At 43.8% G+C, this 21,437-nt stretch overlaps 1 protein-coding gene across 2 annotated transcripts in view; it reads left to right on the top strand.

The window, feature by feature from the left end:
• Positions 1–21,437, top strand: part of MARCHF3 (membrane associated ring-CH-type finger 3) — a 141,132-nt gene that overhangs the window by 97,223 nt on the left and 22,472 nt on the right. For both annotated transcript variants that reach the window (XM_024571390.4, XM_045204482.3), the window contains exons 2-3: positions 4,438–4,681; positions 7,557–7,761. In XM_024571390.4, coding sequence (XP_024427158.1) covers positions 4,494–4,681; positions 7,557–7,761 — 393 coding nt within the window. In that variant the 5' untranslated portion in view covers positions 4,438–4,493. The remainder of the gene's footprint in view (positions 1–4,437; positions 4,682–7,556; positions 7,762–21,437) is intronic.

Raw genomic sequence — 21,437 nt, 5'->3', positions numbered from 1 at the left:
CAGACGGTCCTTTTTGTCTTAATAATTGCCAGGCTTTCATTTATTGAGCCCTCCCTCCTTTTTATTTAATCCTCACCCTAGGATATGTTTACTGCCTTTAGACAGAGAGGCGGGGAGAGAGAAAGAGAGAGAGAAACATCGATATCAAAGAGAAATATCGATTGGTTGCCTCCCATACGTGCCCTGACCGAGGATCAAATCTGCAGCCTAGGTATGTGCTCTGACTGGGGATCAAACCCACAGCACTCTGGTGTTTGAGACGACGCTCCCACCACTTGAGCCACCCTGCCAGGGCACCTTCCGTGTTTTTTAATGTCTCCCTCTCATCTATCTATCCTCACTGTGTGCTGCTGAATTTGGCCAGTGCCAAATTATGTTTTATTCTCATCCTGAGTAAGAAATTACACAAGGTATAAAGCCTGGCCAACAAAGGACCTATCCTATCAGTGCAATTTGAGGTTTCAAGTTTATACAGACATCACTCCCTCCCAGCATGCTTTTGTCCTGAGAAATCCCAGAGAGCAGAATTCTTGGGACAGCAATTTTCTCACAAGAGCAGCAGTATTCATAAGAAAGTGGTCCAATGGTGCTTGAAATTTTTGCGAAAAGATCAGTGAGAGACCAGCGCTAGGCTACAAACCCACAGCTCAGCTCTTTTTAGCATCCACGGCAATAGCCTGCTGTTTTCCCAGGTGGCTCTGAATGAGACAGGAAAATGCAGTGGGCCATTTGTCACTGCCCTAGGTGCAATATTCATACCAGTTGGTACATGCAGCCTGCAAAGCCCACTCCTGCCCATGTCTGGATCAAGGCCTCTGGGTTTCCTTTGGACTGAGATTGGGGAGACTGTGCTCCCCCCTCTGTGCTCCTCCACCTGAGTAGATAATTAGATTTACTCTTCTTGTCTTCTGGGGTTGGAACCAACTCAGCCCTTCTCACCACGATCAAAGGTGCCCATGCTCTGTGTGATTCCTCCCACTCCATTTGCAACTCAAGACATGGATTTTTAGAAGTATGAGGACTCACTATGCCAGTCTTAGTATCCCAAGGTCATTCTCATGTGTGGTGATCAATGGATATGCTGGTGTATTCTCAAGTGAGTGCTGAACTAGAGTGTCATTTCAATCAGGTCCTAAGTTGGGTTCAGGGTTCTGCAGAGATGCACAAGGGAAAGAGGCAGGGCTTGATTGCAGGACAGGGCAAAGTAGAGGGGCCTTGTGTTCCTTTATGCCCAACTCAGTGCCTGGCACCTGTTGTGAATGGAATAGACTGATCAGATGACTGATAACGTTCCCTTTGACTTTGAGAAGAGACGTAAACTGAAATGTATCACCCAGAGGTGAAATTACAGATATAAAATAAGATTAAAGGAAACTCTACTTCTAGAATTGTTTTCAAGACATTTTGTTGTAAATTTAGGGTCTACATTTAGAACTACTTCCTTTGATAGAGACTTAGTCTACATTATAAGTAAATGAACCTGAAGCCATTATGCATCTGAGCGACAGTCCCTTCACTAATCAGGGTAGCCTAACTACTGACACTCCTGGTCTCATTTTCTCACTCTGTGCATCCCTTCTCCACCTTCTTCCAATTCCACCAAGTGTAGGGAGGGAGCATTTGGCCCTCTGAGTTGGAATTATGCAAAACCCAAAAATAGACTCTCAAAGTACAACCAGACATAATGATTCCATGCAGCAAGAAGGTCACTGTGTCTGCTTTTCCTGCCAAGACACCCCTGGCTCTTAATCTATGGCTGCCTTGTGAAGCAAGAGAGCTGTGCCAGGAAGTTACACTCTGTGACTGTGAGGCATTATGAGAATGTAAAATCATGTCAATGGGGTTTTATAAGGGCAAGCCAGGAGGGAGATTAGACACAGTTTTAGAAAGACAGTCTTTGAACAGCCTTTTTTCTATGGCCTGACAGCTACCATAACTAAGTTAAAAAAAAAAAAAAAAAAAAGCTATGTGGCCCCAGCTGCATATCAACTCCACTCACCAATTCTGCCAAAAATTAAAAAGACAGCCACCCCCCAAATTTACTGTGATTGAGTAGTGGGATTATGAGTTAGTTTTATTGTTTTGTTTGTGTTTTTCTGTAGTTTCCATAACATATGCCTCTTGCTCTTGCAATGTAAAAAAAAAAAAGTAACAACTCCTACCTACAAAGCAAAACTGTACTAGCTGATTATCTGACTGTGTTCCTGGAATGCTCAGTAGCTGGTGGTTGAGAAACCCAACAGAGTGGTGACAATGGCATGGAAGGGGCAGCCCTGCCTCTGCCCCCATGTCAGGCCTCTCCCCACTATGAGGTTCCAAAAGGCTCCTGGGAGAGGCCAGACCACAGACCCTGAGAGGACGCATGGTAGCCAAGGAGCACGGGAAAGGGAGCATGCTGAGCCAGACGCCTCCACAACGAGGAAGGGATCCCATTCCCATCCAGTTGTCTCTGGGGGACAGGCCTGCTTGACATGTGCTTCTTGGAAGGGATAGTGTCAGCTCAGTTAAACCGCAGCACTGAATTCTCATCCTATGAATGTCCAGTTGATGCACATTGTTTTGGAAATTGGAAAGATCCTGTTTTCCAGGCCTGTAGGAGTCAAGTAAAGTATAATAAGTAGAGACAAATATCTGGGAGCAGCAAGCCCTTGCGGAATGCCAAAAATCCACTTCAGGTTGGGGGAGGATTTATTGGGTTGACCAGAAAGTTTGTTTAGTTTTTTTCTGTAAAATAAAAGGCACACATTTCATTTTCACCAATAACTTTATTGATTTGGATATTTAGAGTATGTCGGCCATCTCCCACATGGTATAACGTTGATTGTTCTCAATTAATGTCTCAATTTGATCACTATCAACTTCAATGGGTCTACTTGGTGGTGGAGCATTGTCCACCGAGAAATCTCCAGCACAAAACTTCACAAACCACTTTTGGCACATTTGATCAGTCACAGTACCTTTTCCATACACTGCGCAAATCTGTTTTTGCATTTCAGTTGCATTTTTACTTTTCTTGAAATAATAAAGCCTAATATGCTGAAAATGTTGCATATTTTCTTCCATCTTCAATATAAAAATATACACACAAAAATTCACCAATTTTGTTAAGTTTTTTTTATTGCACACTGATATGACAACTGTCACAATATAATCTCCCAAAATTATCTCACATGAAGTTAAAGAAAACTAAGTGCCACTAGAGCCATTTTACAGAAAAAAACAAACGAACTTTTTGACCAACCCAATCCTTAGACCTGGAGCCTTGACCATCCAGACTGGTTCTGACCATGAACTCAGTCTGTCAACCAATCTTGCGTCTATCTAGGCCATGGCGCTCTCAGGAGCTTGAGGTGAGCAGACTGGACAGAAATGGCCTGTATAGACTGTGAAACTGTGTCATTTCACCTTTAGACATAGATAATTCCTCCTGCAAGTTTCTATAAAGCCCTCTATTTCTTACACATCACACGCAGACTTAGTGTTGAATGTAGTGGGGTTCCTCACCCCAGTGGGCCTGACTGCTTTGAATTTGAGGTCAAGTTCAAGCCCATACCACACAGATCAGAAACAGAATTCCTAGCAGTCTGCATGATAGACTATGTGTAGGGAGGTAAGGCTGTCATTAAGAATGGATTATTTTTGATAGGCAGCAGAGATCTCATTCATCAGTTTCTTCTTTTCTCCTATATGTCCATGGATTTGGGGTAGTATATAAACAGAACTCAATACCAGTGTATTTATTGTTATGTCCATTAAGAAAAATATAACAGGATCATCCAACTCATCATTTATGAATAACTGGACTTCAGGCTAAAATAGGTTAAGGTTTTAAAGGAAGTTAATTTTCACGGCATAAGTAGATAATTATATTATGAACACAGATACAGCAAAAATCAGAATGGTGTATATTATTAATTGAATGATTCATGTTTGGCAAATATTTACCTATAAGGTGCTGTTTGGTCAGATTTGTTTTTGTTATTTTCTTTTCTTCTTCTTTTTTTAATCTTATTATCTCAGAATGAAGCTGCATGGAGAATAAGTTGCTTACAAGAAAAAATAGTGGCAATTGGTAATAATGACTCTAGTAACTTTTAGAGAGTGTCAACAAAGACTTATTGCTTCTCCGGTGCGGAGCAGGAGAACCACCTATCTTCTCTTCAGATCCAGCTTTAGAGCCGTCGTTCCCTCCCCTGTCCCAGAGCAGGGATCCTAAATGTTAGTGCACACTGACGTGTTCGCCGTCTTGTCCATAGCCACGTGCGCTGTTTCCTGTGGGTCCTGTGTGTGCACGTGCACATTAAATGATAGTGGGCTGTGTGTAGGCCACCCCTGTTATTTATATTAAATAATGACCTGATGATGTCGGTAGCCTGTAATTCTCCATTTCCTATTAACCACCCTGACCAAGTAAACTGTTTTTCTGATCTCTCTTAGATGGAAATCCTGTGTGAATGTGGAAGCCATTAGCAGAGTAATTGCTGTCTGTTACCATGACAACCAGCCGCTGCAGTCACCTGCCCGAAGTGCTGCCAGACTGCACCAGCTCGGCTGTGCCTGTGGTGAAGACTGTGGAGGATTGTGGCAGCCTAGTGAATGGGCAGCCACAGTATGTCATGCAAGTTTCAGCCAAGGACGGGCAGCTGCTGTCAACTGTAGTGCGGACTCTTGCCACCCAGAGGTAGTACCACAGTTAAAACTAAAATAAATGAATGCGTAATTGATCCAAAGGGCTTTTTGTCAGATGGAAAATGCTAAAGGGAATGTAGTAAGTGCTCAGATCTTTGTGTCAGGTGAGAGGAGGTACCAGTGGGAGAAAAAAACTACACAAGTTCTGCTTCTATAGCAACAGGGTATAAAGCTAAAATTCATGTTGTCCAGTTTTCCACTTAGAGTCACACTTGCAGAGAGCCAGGCAGGGAAGGATCCCACAGGACACAGGGTCCCTTGCTTCACATTTATTTTGACATTGCCACAGTAACTACAGTCACTGTCTCCATGTACTAACAAAGGTAATCCTTTGTTAGAATGAAGGAGGCACCTGATTTCACATGACTAAACCAAGGTGAATAGATTTGTGGGCAAAACTTTTGAAGTGATAGCCAATCAGCACTGCCTGATAGGAGCACTGGCCAGGGCCACTTCCTGGGCAAGTCTCTTCTCTGGCACATCCCCACTTGGCCACTTCTTCCATTGCCCCCTCCTTTGCTCCTCATGGGCCTCCACCCACAATCCCTCATACACACCCTGCCCTATGAAATGTACTATTATTAAAACCCCCACAGCTGTCTCCCCGAGTGATGAACCAGAGCAATGCTAAAGGCTTTTAACAGCCCAGAAATGGCTTATCTGGGCCAGCACTTTGTCCCTGGACATCTCTTCATGTGCTGTTGCTGCCCGGTGGCAGATTGACAGCTACAGGCTGCCTGGCCAACAAGTACACCTTGGCTTCTCCAGTTTTCTTTCAGAATGAGTAAGTGGGACTTTGACCTGTGAACATAACATGTATGTCAGCACCGGACTTGCCTCCTAATATCAGCACTGACACTTCTGACCCCCAAATTTGGGTCCGTCACTCACACCTTGACCACTTACTTTGGTCTCAGCAATAGCCAACCCATCCAGTGCAGATGCAGGGTCACAGATCAGAACATGTGCCTGCAGCAGGACTGCTGGGGGCACCGCCACATTTTCTGTTGCCCCAGCCTAGACACGGTGTCCGCCAGGCATGGATTCACACACCCGTGCATTTTATACACATTGTCCACGTACTTCCAATTTGGGCTGCTAGCGCAAAGGAGAGAAATGGGGGAGGGGGGACAAGTCAACATATATTTCCCCACCTCTTGAAAAGCTTCTAACAATTGGTCAGGACTCAAAGTACCATGAGGCAGTGAGCATCATCGCTCATCTGTGAACTGAGACAGATAACTGATGTGCACCTGTCACCCCTGCAGCCATCAACTACCTCGGCTGATCAGGAAGAACAGGACACAGAGCTAAAATGACTGCGACTTGTGAGCCGCTGTGCTTGTGGGCGTGTGACATTTTTACATGTTCTCCTACCACGTAGTAATGTAAACTGGAAGGTTTTAAAATTTTACATGCAAGTGGCTCAGTGTGAATGAAGGAGGCCAGGAATAATGAGAGAAAAATGTCAACTCTTTAAGCTTTCTTTTCCTGCCCCTGAGCATGGATGGGTCTTTGGGCAAGTGAGAAGGAGGTCCTCTTCTCTTTGAATCCCCTTTTAGCCTTCACGCATTCTCAGGATCTTCTCCAGAGAGGCGATGGGAAACAACTGTGTTTCCATTTGGACCAAAGATGGCATCAGAGAGGGGTGGGCATGAGCATGGGTCACTGTCATCTTTGGCGGACTGGAAGGGGCAGGGGAGAGGGAATAAAGAGGTTGGTCCTTGGGTTGGCACATACAGTGATGACTATTTTAAAGTCTAATGCCCAATAAAGGAGAGCTCAAGCAGTATAAGAACACGTGGAGCAGAAAGGGCTAGTCCTCCCACAGGACACTGTATCCACTAAGAAGCGAGGTCATCTTCATTTGACCCGTTCATTGGCCACTGATTTATGGCCATGTTACTTGATTCTCCCTGACCTGAATTTTTCTATGAGTAAAAATAGTCAGCATTAACTTGGTATTAACTACATGCTTATAGCCGAAGCTTCTAATCCAGACTATCTGTTCTCATTCTCACAATCACCGTATGAGAAAGGCACCATTCTTTCTACCCATTTTAGAGACGAGGAAACTAAAGTACAGAGAGAGGGTGTTACTTGTCCAAAGCTAGCCAGCTGGTAAGCAAAGCAACAGAGCTGGCGTTCAAGCCCAGGCAGCCTCTGCAGTCACTGGACTCCAGAGTGTGTGGCATGAGCCACTGTACCAGGTCCTTCATGAAACACGCAGAGCTATAGATGGAGGCCTCCTCGGTAAAACATACTCATCACTCGTTCAGCGTAGTATCCTTAGCATCCCAGAGAGCATCCTAGGAAAGTTCAAAGGACCGACCTGGTACTCAGCTTTGTGCCGTGGCTTGGACACCACTTCTGCTTGGTGGTTTCAGGGTTGGCGGTCAGTTAACTTCCCTCTTTTCATCTCCTACCCTATTCAAAGGAGAAATGAAAAGAACCTCTGGGGATTGAAAAGAGGCCAGGTTCAAAAAACACAATTTGTCTAGAAATTACAATTGGTGTCATTTCAAAACAATTTCTGTTCTTAATGGCAAGGGGTGGTTTTTATTTTTTTAGTTGATGGTTTGCCTGAATTACGTCTGTACCCAAGACAAAAATAACATGCTGCTTGTTTTCACTCACTTTTGGCCCTGGGCCACTCCCTGTGTCTTTGTATTGGCAAAAGTGGATGTGCAGGACTGTGGCACCGGTTCCCATTGCCAAGTACAAGTGTAGATCTAGGGTTTTAAAGCAGGCATCTTTTCTGAGCAGCTGCCACTGGGGAGGGTCTGAAGGACACAGAGCCACAGGACCATCCCCATGGCAGTGGTTTCGAGCCTGGTGACCAGCAGGTGCCCCTCCTTCTCTTGCAGCCCCTTCAATGACCGGCCAATGTGCAGGATCTGCCATGAGGGCAGCAGCCAAGAGGACTTGCTCTCTCCATGTGAATGTACAGGGACCCTGGGGACAATTCATCGGAGCTGCCTGGAGCACTGGCTGTCGTCCTCAAACACCAGCTACTGTGAACTCTGCCACTTCAGGTTTGCAGTCGAGCGCAAACCCAGGCCGTTAGTGGAGGTCAGTAATTGGGGCATGTCCTGAAAACTTAGCTCTAATGAGCAAATGATGTCTGCTTTTATGACCAGATCATAAACCCTGTGCAGCTTCACTGAAGCACGGTAATACCTCTGTGTGAGGATGTGGGTGTGAGAGTGTGTGTATGCACCTATATATACCTGTGCATGCGTAACAGAGACAGAGCTCACTAGCTTATGCAGGTGCAGGAGTAGAAAGCTGGCCTCCATGAGGTAGAGGCATGAGAAGAAATTAGTGTGATGAGAAGGGGAAGTTTAGAGAATGGATCTCCATTTTTCTATCCCGGTGACGTGGAGCAAGTAGATCGCTTTTCTCTTTGCACTCCATCTGCCCACCTTGAAGCAGAAGATCAGTGGGCATATTCCGAGAGGTCTTTTGAAAAAATACAGCCGCATAGTGGTTTCAATAGTTCTGTGACCTTAGCAAAGTTATTTCCCCTCTTTGAAGTACTATTAGGATTAAATAAGTTAATGTTTATAAAGCACTTAGAAGAATACTAGGTACATATACAAGTGCTTGAGTATGAAAAGAAGACCTCTCCTAGAAAGTTATGCACAGGTTTTTCCAACAAATAACGTAATATTAGAATCTCTTTTCTTAAAATGTGGTGTTGTCAACCAGCCATTAAGATGGCAGGACATTCTCTTATATGTTTTAGGAGCCACATTATTCTTCGTTAGACCAAGGGTCTGGTCTTGAATTAGCTGGGGGAATTGAAAGATGTCATTGGACTATTTTTTGCCCCCTCTACTACCCTCAATGTCTACTACTCAATTAAAAATTGTATCTTGGCAATAATAAATATTATTATACTTTATGAAAGAGACCCAAGACATTGTGCCTATAATCCAGACCTGCTGGTAGCTTCCTCCTTATTTCAACAGCTGACCCAGTGAAACTGTGGCATTAAAGCAAAGCTGGAAATCACGAAGCCCTGCTGGGAGACTATTTAAAACAGTGTGGTAGTGCCTCGGCACTTAAGGCTCTGGAGAACTCTTTGTGTATATATATATATTCTCTTGGGTTTGACCTTGAAATTTTAATCAGGACCTGTAACTGAGGCCTGTTTTAGCTATGACTTACTTGCCAAATGGCACAAATTTATTTGACTTCCCCAATAAACTCTATGCTTTTTTTAAGACTCTGAATCAAGTGACCTCTTAATTTAGCCGTCTTGCTGCTTGACAGCCACTTTCAGAGATTCATATTTATAGAGTGCCCATCAGGGATTTGGCCCTCTGCCACAGTCACTGGGATTTCCATGTCAGAACTTCTTGCAGAGGGGGAAATATAATTAAATAACAAACAAAGGAGAAGAAGATTTCTCAAGCCCAATGGCAACAGTTCAAAAGAAGCCTATTTCTCCTTTCTAGAAACTTTCTGGAACTTCCCCAAGTTGATATGGCAGCTTCTCTGAGTGAGAAAATCCTGCCTTAAGTGGGCTGCATCCAGCGGCCTCTTTTCCTAGTATCTCCCCAGTAAAAGAGATGTTGACTTTTGCTTGGTAAAAATACCAGTGTATGTGTGGGTAACATATAACAAAGGAGTGTGTGTGCATGTGTGTACACGCAGGTGCACACACCTTAGTTTTTCTTAGATGACACCACTGTCGTATCATCCAGTGAACCCATTGCCTCTCAGAGAGGGAAACGTACCCCCGCACAGATGTTTCTTCAGAGTTGCCCGTGTCAGGCCACAGACAGACTCCAAGGTCTTAGGCGACTGTCGTTAAACGAGGAAAGAAGGCAAATGACCCTGAGAGTGTGTGAGGTGCTCTGCAAGATTTAGGGCTTCGCCTGCAAAACCTTCATCCAAACGGTCGCCGGTGGTGAAATTTTCATTGCACAAATGGAATGTGACATTTTTCAGAGTTAATGATGATTGAACAAGTTGAAAGTGAAAGGCAAACCTTCCCAATCCGGGGGAGGCTGGTCGTTTGATCATCCCATGGCGAAATGAACTTGCTCTTTGACCACAAGCAATAAAAAGAGGTTGTCTTTGGTTTCTCAGCTAGAGGACAAATGAGAACCAGGTGCAGGGAGATTTTTAAACAGATGACATTACTAATTGACTCTTCCCCTTACCAAGGGAGGGTTTATTTATAGTGAGCATTGCTTCTCAATACATTTATCTCCAGATAAACATGAATCTTTTTAGTAAATCATCAAAACCTGCCAATTTGGGTTAAACATTATAGGTGTTATTACTTTGGTTCTCATGTTCACTCTTTTAATTGCTTTCATCATTACTTTATTTACCAGTTGGATCTGCCTTCTCATTAAAGCAAGAAAATTCTATAACATTTAATTTTAAAATCGATATGGTAATAACAGCCCCCGTTGCTAGAGGAAGCATTTGAGAAAGTCATTTATAAATGTTATTTGCCAGCACCCAAACATTAGCATTGGTCAGAATTACTTTAACACCTTAGGTTCCTACTCTTCAGTAAGCTCAGTCCTTCATTCAACATAGTCCTTTATCCTCCTTAACAACACTGTTCCAAAGACACTCCCCCTTCACTTCCTTTCCCTCAGTCTCTGCAGCCAGCAGATGTTCATTTTTAACAGGTCAGGAACCCAGAGCTAGAGCCCATGGGCTTTTACATAAAGTCTTTCTATCCCCTCCCCACAAAAGGGTGAGTTTCTATTCATAATGGCCAATCAGTAGACTGGTTTTTATTAGCACCTCCAAACTGAGCATCCCCTCCCCACTTTACCACTGACCACCTAGGTGAGGTAGCTCAGTTTCTCTGAGCTGCAGTATGAAGGAAGTTGAGCTAGGAGTTTGTCCTGATATTTTTGGTCTGTATAAGGCTACATAGGCTAAAGGTCCAAGGCTAAAAAGTTCTTGTACAAAAAAAATGCACTCTTAAAATGATACATTGCATGGAACATAGTTTATACCTCAGTAAGTTTTGTGTGTGTGTGTGTGTGGGTGTGTACCTGCTTGCCTGCTTGCCTGCCTCCCTACATGGCTAGATTACATCTTCCAGTCTCTTTTGGCAAGTCCGTTGCCAATTTTATACCCTAAATATTTTCTTGTTGCTGAGTAAGCCAGGATAACAAGAGGTAGTTTCAACCCAAGAGCTCCATTGTGATCATCTGGCTTATTCAGCCATGGGTAAACTTCCTCTATAGTCCAGCTAATATAAATCTCATAAGGTCTGTGTCCAGTCAAGTAAAGCTCGGAAGGAAAAACATTCGGACTGTACACAGCAAGAAGGAAGAGCAGATATAGCACTCGTGTGTTTCCTACCTCCACAGCTTGCACTTCTCTCATGAAGGCTGCATATTTTTTGTTGACGGTGTGGCAGTTTGTGAGATGAATTAGCCCCAAGCATAATGACCTGGTAGAATGCAGTCCACAGATATCCACTAACCATAAAAGGATTCCCTGAATGACCAGCCTGAGTGGTTTTATGGCCTCCTTCCTGCTTGTTTTTAGTTTTCCTCATTTCTCTTTAAGTTGAACTTTGATACCATTCTTTTATAAGGGCAAAATAGAGCAAACCAATAAAAATACTATGACTTCTTTCCCCAAACTGTGCACCTTGCCTCCAGCCTGTGGCCGGGATTGTACCTCTGACCGAGCAGTTTCCCAAGAAAGTGCATCTCACTATGGGCATATTGCATGCTTGCGACATCCGTTTCTGATGGTGGGAGTATCTGCCACTGGCTTTCCTAAGACATGTGTCAGTAACACCCAGCCTTGCCCGGGAAACTCATGAAGTAATAGATCAGCTCCACAGTGTCCTGACGGAAATGGAACAGCCAGGAAATGCGGGAAATCTGCAGGAAATGCTCCCCAGGATCTGTTCCTCCTCCAAACAGGGAGACATGGTGATTGTTCACAGAGGGAGTGATTAGGCTTTCGTATTTCTATTTCATTTACACGCACCCAGCTAACTGATAAGAATCGTATGAACGATGGAAAAGCTGTTCCGTGTGAATCAGAGGTTTAGCTGAATGGAAATGGAGAGTGTTTGCACACATGTCACTTACTCAGAATAATGGGACGGAAAGCTAGGGAGATGAGGATTAGGGATTTCTTCAAACTTTTTATTTATGGTTCTTTTTGTCAGTCACTGGAGGAAGAAGGTCCTCAAGTGTGCCCTGCGCTCACTGTGACCTCCAGCAACACAGCAGGGAGCGTGGCCCTGCTGTGGGGAAACCACTTTGTGCCGTGGGCTTGCTATTTAATAGATCTGAGACCTCACTTAGACCCTCCTAACATGTATGTAGCAGACTTAGGTGGGGACATTGCCCAACTCATTGTGGTGGGTTTGGTTTGGTTTTAATATATATTCACTTAAGTACAAATGTGAGCTTTTGGTTTCAGAGTATTCATTTTTATCAGCAAGCCCTTGTACCATTGGGGTACTAGGCGATGATGCCATTAATATAAACTGATTCGAGGAGCTTCCCAGGTGGGAGGAACCCCCGCCCGCCGATTATTCCATTCCTCGAAGGAAAGCAGGCAAGCTCTCCTCTTCGCTCCAACTCATGAGTGCAGCCCAGGGAGTAAGGTGGCTACATCTTAATCACAGCATGTGGTAGGCAATCAAGAAGCACCTGTTCATTAAATAAGTGGATGGAGAACCTCCCCCAATTGCAGGCCATGTATCTTATTCTTAGCCTATGGTTGCAAATCAAAAAACTGACCCCTTGCCCTTAAAGTTCAAGATAGACTTGGTTGGACAAGGGCTTTTACATAATACAAACCAGCCACACTTCTTCAAGCAACACAGCAAATGTGGTGATTCAAGCCAATCCTGTCTCCCACCTAGTTATCAGTCTTCAGTCTGGTATTTAGGAGTGGCAGGTGGCGGGAGCCCCATGTGCACTGTAACCAGTGAGGAGAGTGTGTGCACTGTAGGGTGTGGCAGGGAAAAGCTGGCCTGAGTTAGAGAAGTGTGGCTGGGGGTGGGGCGAATCAGGCCAGATTGGGAAGATTCGGGCCCAGATAGTATTTGTCAAGTTTTTAGGAGTCCAAGCACTGTGCAAGCAAACACTTCATGAGGTCTTGCAGAGGGAAGAACCTATTACCATTTGGGAGGTGAAGAAACTAGTTTATGGTGGTGATATTAGGTCGAGATCCCTCAGGGAGAGAGAGTAAGAGGATCTCCTGGCCCTGTATTCAGGCCTCTCTCTCTCCACTCTGTGTTGTGTTTGGAGGAACAGAGTAGAAGTGAAGGCCACACCCCAACACTGGGAAATGGAATGTGGGAGGGTTTTAGCTGAGTCCACTAGGAGTTCCCACTTTCCACTCCCCAGTCCACCACAGGCTGCCACCACCTGACTCAAGGGTGGATGGACACAGGTTCTTCCTGCTCTGCCACCTGGCTTATTAGGCCCCTCCTTTCCACATCCAACTACCTGAGGCCACTCTGCCACCCAGTCCAGGCAAGGCCAAGGCTGACTCACAAAGCAGAGCAAGGAGCTGTAGCATGAAGGACAAAGGAAATGTCAAGTGCCAGAAGGGGAGTGTGTGAGGGACTTGTGTCTGTTTCATGGGCAACAGAACAAAGGTCCTCCCACTGAGTGAATTCTTTGCCAGTGACCTTCCCAAGCAGGGCTTCACATCACGACTGGGGCTGCCATTCTAGAACTGTTGTACAAACAGCACTGGGCAGACCGTAGGGAGCCTTGGATTCCTGGCCTGGCCCCACCGTGACCTGCAGTGAGAACCAGAACAAGTCATTTCTTTATACACCAACTTCCTCACTTGAAAAATAAAGGAGACCTCACAAACTGGTGTCTCATGCACACAGGTGTGCTTTATTGAATTGACATTTTTAAAGAATTTGAATACCTTTAAGTGGGACATGAACTCTCCAGTTTCTCCAGGCCTTGCCTTTTCCTTATATCCACCTAGCCCTCTCGCATAAAGTGTCTACTATTTACAGCTGAGATTCCAGAATTGGGTGATTTCTCTAATACTTTATAAGAATTCTCTAATACTATGTGCATTGCCTTTTATCAACATATCTTCCCTCTCAGGGTAGTAAAGACTAAAGCTAATGATCTCCTTCCTATTGTCCCCACATTGTAAGTGAGCTGAAATGACTGGTGCACAATCACAGGGTAAAGGAGCCACTAGGAGACATGTGGTAAGAATAACAACAGTTCAGATATCTCGCACGTGCAATATGCCTTAGTGTTGGCCAAGTACTTCCTTGACCTCTGATAAGGTTGCCGAGCAGGCAGGCCACCAACATCCAAGTGGACTGTGTCACCATCCTTTGTGCCAGCTGTTGAGAGGACAGGCCTGATGACCGAAGTCCAGCAATCCCTGATCCTGCCGTTGTTTGGGCTTGAATGTTTCTCTTGGTTTTGGTAGCTGATTTGGCAGTTGCTTCGTTACTTAAAGCTTAGTTACAACGAAGCTGTTCTAAGGTATCTATTAAATTCACAGCTTGCTTCATTAAAAATCACTTCATTAAAAAAGCAAGCCAACTGAAGTGTTCACAGGGCCGTGCCAGATGGAAGTGAGCTAACTGCTGGGTTCCTGTGGTTTTAGCCCATCCACCGATGGTGAAGGATTACTTCAGAGGGGAAATCCAGTTCCATGCATAGAAAGAATTGCATGACCAGATTCTATCATTTTATTGAGACTTGTGGTGGACTTGAAATACAAATTAGAATCCATGTTCTCAAGAGGAACTTTTTAAATTCTAGTAGCTGCCCCTACCTCTCCGTATCTGAGGAACAGAGATGCACCGGTGCAAAACACCAAGAATTGTTTCACACAACTTTTTTTTATTTTAATTATTCTGCTTTTTAAGAAACACAGAGGATAACGAATAATATAGCAAACAGGTGTGTATCCACCACCCAGAATTACAAAATACTAGCATTTGTGAGTGACATAACCATTCAAAGGACTAGCATCTTGAGGGTGCAGAGAGAAAAATGTCTGTAGTCTTTACTAATTTATCCTCGGGTGGTCTCAAATATCGAAGAAAATGCAACCAGGTTTTTCTTAAGCACATCTGGACCAAGAGTAAGAGGAAGTAAACAAAATGAGACAGATAATCCTGAAAGATTGCGGACCCTTTGGGCTAATTCCAAATATAAGAACAAAGCACAACTAGTGTTGACCACCAAGGGTCCCACTGCTTTGAAAGGCAGACAATTAGAGGTTATGATACGGGAGCTCGGGGTTGGGGGTGAGGGTGTCCCTGGGCAGCTGGCCGGAGAGCTTTGTAAAGGGGTATCTGATGGAGGAGCAATGAAGTGTCACTGAATGACTACAGTTTCTGAGCATCCTTCTCCTAAGTCTTGCTGAAATAACAAAGCACAGTTAGCTCCCAGGAACGGCCCGTGTAGATACAAGGCACTGTAATGAGCCGCAGGGAGACATTATTTGCGGACACCCCGGGGCAGATTTCAGATGCAGAGTTGTAGAACGCACAAAACTCCCGCCGAGGGCTTCTGCCAGCCCTCCTCTTGCCTCTTCAGTTTTGTGTCAACAACTGACACTTAACTCCAAAGAAAGAATACATGCTTTTAAACCAATAATGGTGTGAAATATTGTGATAAGTACATGATCACGGTTAAATGCTGCCTAATGAACAATTGTCTTAGAGTGAGCAAAGTAGAGACGTAGCTTCCGTCATGCAGTGGGAGAGCTGTGGTCGTGTATTCACTGAGTAACACCCTGCTATGCCCTTTTGTGCTAAGAACTTCATTTTTTAGAAAAGGCACAGATCTAGACATCGCAATTCAACCCAGTGGTATTAATTTCACTTTGAATTCATCTGTTTTATCCTGAAGATGCTCACACCTCTAAGTTTTTTCTTCTTATTTACCATTTCCTAGGCAAAGGGAAAATATTACTATCCATGCCATATGCCCACTAGAACCCTCTTCTTTCAGTGTCCTGGGTATCCCTATAACAGATAGGATTACATTTGGTAGATAAGGAAGCTGAGACTCTGCGATGTTAAGTCACTCTTGAAAGGTCTTAAATACTTCCAGCCATAGGCCTAATAAGTGGAGAAAACAGAAGAATCCAAGTCTCTGGCTCCATAGTCTGTCTGTGTTCTTTCTATTATATCTGGTTTCTTCCTTCCTGGCTTAAAAGTACTTTCTTTCGTTTGCTCATTGACACACACATGTGCAAGCACGCGTGGAACTGACGACTCCTTTACCTACAGCTTGGCTTTTTAAGGGACCAGATGTAGTTTGGAAAGGGGAGAATGAAAACAATGTGGATTAAAGCTCTGATTTCCCTTTTTTTTTTAATCTTCACCCAAGGATGCTTATTGAATTGAGAGAGAGAAAAGCATGGATGTGAGATAGAAACATTGATCTGTTACCTCCTATATGCACCCTGAGCAGGGATCGAACCCACAACCTTTTTGGTGTAAGGGACGATGCTCCAACCAACTGAGCCACCCCACCAGGGCCTGGTTTCCAGAGCCGTTGGCAGGGAGGGAGGGGCGAAAAGGTGGAGCACAGAGGATTTGTAGGGCAGTGAACCTATTCTGTACGGTACTGTTATGGTCTTTATACATTTGTCCAACCCCACAGAATGCACACCACCAAGAGTGAACTCTAATGTAAACTATGGACTTTGGGGAACCTACACTGACAAATTTGTCAACATAGGCTCATCCATTGTAAGCAAATGTACTTCTCCAGTGAGGGGTGTTGATCGTGGAAGAGACTATGCATGTAGGGAAGCAGAAGATATATGGGAACAAGGTTACTTTTGACTGAATTTTGCTAAGAACCAAAAAGTGCTCTAAAAAATACTCTATTTAAAAAACACAGAACCCCGAGCTGAGCCAGACTGTGTGCTGGGTAGTGGAATGCCACTACTTCTCGGTGCCTCTTCGTACTCTAGTCTAGCTGGGAAACAAAACTCTTCGGTATAGCATCCTGTTAGAAGCCAGAAAAGTCATTCTCAGTTTCCAAGGGACTTTGCCTACCCTTTCTTTTTCTTCTTTTCATCCAGTTCCTCTTCCTCTGCATTTGAGTCTTCATTTTACTGAGTTACTATGCCACCAATTTCTTCTGAGATTACTCCGAAGGGAGAGATGTTATTAGAAAGCCTTATGAACTCCACATTGTTTAAGAGCCCTCTCCCTCCTTTCACGAGTGGCTGTGAAGGTTAATCATGCATAACATGCTTACACATGCTAGTTAGGTAAATTTCTTTCAGGACTCTCCTATAAGTAATTCAGAATGGTGAAACCGGTTTTGCAACTCGTGAAGGAAAACACTGGTTTTTATTTGTATAAATAAAATTTATTTGTATCTTTGCTGCACTTTTGTGGCAGGTGCAGCAAACCTGGGGAAAAATAAGAAGGACCCCTGTCGGGTGTTGCTGCGCGGCTTTCCGCCTCCACGCTCACTGAGTGTACATTTCTGGGGTGTGCCTCCTCACTGCCTGCCTTCATTCTGGAAGAGGTGGGGACCCTGTGAGGTTGTCTGGAGTAAAACTGTTTCTTCGCAGTCCATTATCACAGTCAGAGGGGTAGATTTACACTGTGGTGGATATATGAGAGGAAGGTTTTGTTCGCACTTACATAACATGAAAGAGAAAAACTGCTTTGAGGCTCGCAGTTTAGAACACTGGAGGCCAGGTTGCATTCTTAGGCGTGCCACTTATGAAAATGTGTAGATTTGTTTGGGAAGGTTAAGGTCAGATTAAAAGAAGAAAATGAAATCTTTTCTACACATTAGTTTATCACTACTTCACTTCCACCGATTAGAAACAAAAAGTTGGAGTAAATTGTGGGGTTCAAAATCCGTTAAGGCTCCGAGGGGAATGGCTGATGTAGCGCACGGGAAACGCTGGCACGTAGGAGCAGCGGGAGTTGTGAGATGGAATCTAAAGGCATCGAAGGACTTACATCTAGGAAGAATCAGTAAAAGCAAAAAATGCGCGAAGAAGGGAAACCAGTCATCATCTTAGAGAATAATATGACCCTCCTACTCGCACTGAAGCTGGAAGATGATGGGAGAAAAGGCATGAGAGAAAAGGCATGGAAGTAATAAAATGGCTCTAATATTTTTCTAAATACTGGCTCATCTGCTTAAAATCTATATTTTAATGAATGAAATGAAACCCTGGTATCATTCATTCATCAAAATATACAGGTTTTCAGCTGTTTGTAAGATGTACCTGACAGATATACTCGTCGTATATCTGAAAAGTAACCCTTTTAGGGGAAGATACGGCAAGGGAAAAGAAAATATCTAAAAACCAGAATTCATGCAAGATGGAGGGATTTTTTAAAGAAAATCTACAGGAGACTTCACTTTATTTTTACCAAGGGGGTTTTCCAATCTCAGAGTTTTTAAATAGCTTTATTGAGATAATTTATACACCACATGGTTCACCTATTTGAAGTACATAATTAAGTGACATTTAGCATATTCACGGTGTTGTGTGATCATCACCACGGTCGAGTTTAGAACACTTTCATCACCCTAAAATGAAACCTCACACACTTCAACCCTCACTCTATAACCCTCCCATCCTCCAATCTGCCCCTTGCCTCATCCCTAGGCAACCACTGATCTATTTCATATCTCTGGGTTTGCCTATTCTGAACATTTCCTATAAACGGAATCCTACAGTATGGGCTTTTGTGACTGGCTTCCTTCACTTACCATAACGTTTGCAACGTCTAGTCTCATGTTTTATAGAAAATGTATCTCAATCTTCCTTGCTATAATTTGATTTATTTTTGTTTTGGTTCCTTCTCAACATCCTGTTTGCCCTAATGTTCCGCTACTGCTAGTCATCGTTTACCGAGTCCCCCTGCTGTGTCACTGTTCCAGGCACTTGACTTCTCTGCGCTTGGCACGTATAACCATCTCCATTCTAGAAATGAGGGAACTGGCGCAGAGTTGCCCGCGGTCTTTCCCCTCTTAAAGTTTCGCCTTTTCCTACCGCAGCTCGCGTGATGAAACCCTGTTCTTCCCTTTACTCTTTCATTGTATGGAAATCATTTGTACTGTTCTTTATATTGTCTGAATTTTTGCCATCTTTGCTCATTGAGAGTCCTTTTCTTCCTTTAATCCAATTAATAACTTAAACTAAGGTTGCTTTCTTGATTCTGCTGCCCTACAAGTATATAATTTTTTTAATAAAACATTTTGTGCCCTAGTTTAATTTTTGTTTTTAACCAGGGTCTGAAGAGAAATGATGGATCCTCAAAAGGCAGTCAAATTCTACTGCCCATATTTTTTTTAAAAATTACATAAGTTTTTCTTTTATTTAAAGGAGCATTCACAAAATGCCATATCCATGGGTTTACTTTCTCTCATATAGTTGAATGTGTTAAGTGTTTGGATTTCCATTCTTATATCTGAAAGTCAACTGGGTTGCCAGAAGTTTAGGTGAATTTGTTTTGTTCTTAGTCTTTTCCAGTTGAAGATACAAGTAGGTCGTCTGAAAGCATCAGGCTTGATCACAACCACATAATGCATGTCTTTCTTAAGTTAAGCACTGGTGTTACACAAATGGTTCTTATTCCAGAGGCAAAGATGACAGGTGGAAGGAGAGAAGGGAGAGTTCTGTAAACTGCTGAGACCTCGTAAGAAGGACAGAGTAAGAGGAGCCAAGGATGCCAGCTAGTGACAAACTCCTGCCTAAGTCCACTGCGCTGCGTGAGCCAGGACCCCCCAGCCCTCCAGTCATGCTGGTGGGGGTCTCTTTTCTCCAGGGCTCCAGCTGCTGGCTGCCCCAAACTGCTCCCACAGTGAAACGGGTGGGACTCAGGTGCTAAGGAATGTAATTTGTCCACACTTGGATGTGGAAGCTCCAAAGTTATTGCCTAGCCCCTAGCCCTGTGGACATGCTGCACATGGTATATGGGAACAATAAATTTTGTCCCAAAGGTGAGATCTTACTGCCTATATTCTTAAATTCATCAAGCCTCAGAAAGTTGGACTGGACCAAGGCTTGTCTTAAGACATTTTATAGAATACTCTAGAGCATTCTAGTGCTTCTTCCCCTCAGACAGGCTTGAGAATCTGAAGAACGCCTGAGCTCATTATAATGAATATAGAGCACTATATTGTACTATAATCGTCAAACCTGCTAAGAGACTAGAACTCAATTATTCCAGCCACTAAAAGAGCATAATTATGTAATGTGATAGATGTGCTAGATATCTCTATCATGGCAATCACACAAAATTAAATGTATCAAATTAACATATTGTATACCTTAAATTTATACAATGTTGTATGTCAAATACTGTATCAATTTTTTTTTAAAAACCCTGTCATTAAGTGGGAAAAAAACTTGAACTCTCTCATCTGAAATGCACATCCCGTGTCCAAATACAGCTTCAAAGGGGTCACAGGTTTTCTGAAGCTTTATACCCTAAGTCAAGGACCCCTGATCTAGAAAAATAGTTGTGTAAATTGCAAAGCACATAGATTTCCCAAAAATGTCTCCTGGACCCTTAAAATGTTTTAAGCATGAAAAGTAAGAGGAACTTTTCAACACTTCGCTGCAAATTCCCTCTTCTGGAAGGAGGCCATGTTGTAATTCTGCAGGGGCCACAACACTGGATGCAATTTGCCAGTCTCGAAGAAAGAGCTAGTGATTCCGTCTGCACATATGCAGGACTGGGCTAGTTATTAACTTAGGTTATGCCATGGTTGGCTTGACTCTGCCTTGGGGACATATGGGGGGCACATGTCTCAGGATCGGTCAAGCTAAAAATGTATGTGTGTCTCCCAGCTGGGGCAGAGCTTTCCCACAGGCAGGAACTGTGTTCACCCAGCCGGTCTCCCACCTGCCGTTCTGTTACACTGTCCTTGATATCATGGCCCACGTGGCCCATGTCATTTGAACTGTTGCCCCTACCCCTTAAAATTGTGTCCCCTGAAGACAGCTTCATGAGATTTGTAGCAAAATGGTCTACGAATATTGAACATAATCAAGAGAAGTAATGCCAGCAAAATGGAAAATGCTGCCTTCCCCTCATGTAACACTGTGGCATATTTCTGCCTATGCAAAAAGTCCTGGGGAGCACCGCTCACAGGTGGCTGGGTTGGCCTGGACAGAAAGAGGGAGACTCTTTAGATGCGAGGAGGTTAGGGAAGGGTATGTTTGGAATCTTGAAAATCATGACCAGCTCAGACAATGGGAGCATGAAGTTCATAACACAATCCAAATTGCCTGAATGCTGTAGGGCTCCCTTTGAAGTGTCAAGGTGGAAAGTTTCGAAAAAAAAAAAAAAGAGGTACCCCCTAATACTGCATCCTGTGAACTTAAGCCATGGCCTCAAGTGGAGCCCTGAGAGATTCCAAATCCATTTGCTGCTAGGATGTGTCTATCGTCAGCAAGATCCGCCAGGCCCTCCTAAATATTGGGGGTTCTTCTTGGCGGCAAAACATTGAGCTGTAGGGACTGTGAATCTCAAACTGCCTCTGTTCTCACAGTTCTCCCGTCTAGCGGAAAATTTTCCCTTTCTCACAGTGCTCCCGTCCTTGCTTACTTTGGGAGCACGTGCCCTGGGAGGAATGTCTCTTCTCTCCTCCAGTTTACATTTCATCGAAATCCCTCTACCACACTCTGCTCGGATAGTTTTTATACTTATATTCTCACGACATCTGAGGGATACAGATTTTTAAATGTGGTCCCATTTCGAGGACATGGTTTTGAATTCGATTCTCCCTCTCTAT

This window comes from Desmodus rotundus, chromosome 1 (genome assembly GCF_022682495.2).
Source record: "Desmodus rotundus isolate HL8 chromosome 1, HLdesRot8A.1, whole genome shotgun sequence".
Taxonomy (NCBI): domain Eukaryota; kingdom Metazoa; phylum Chordata; class Mammalia; order Chiroptera; family Phyllostomidae; genus Desmodus; species Desmodus rotundus.
Note: the sequence above shows the minus strand (reverse complement) of the source record. Positions and strands in the feature narration are given on the sequence as shown.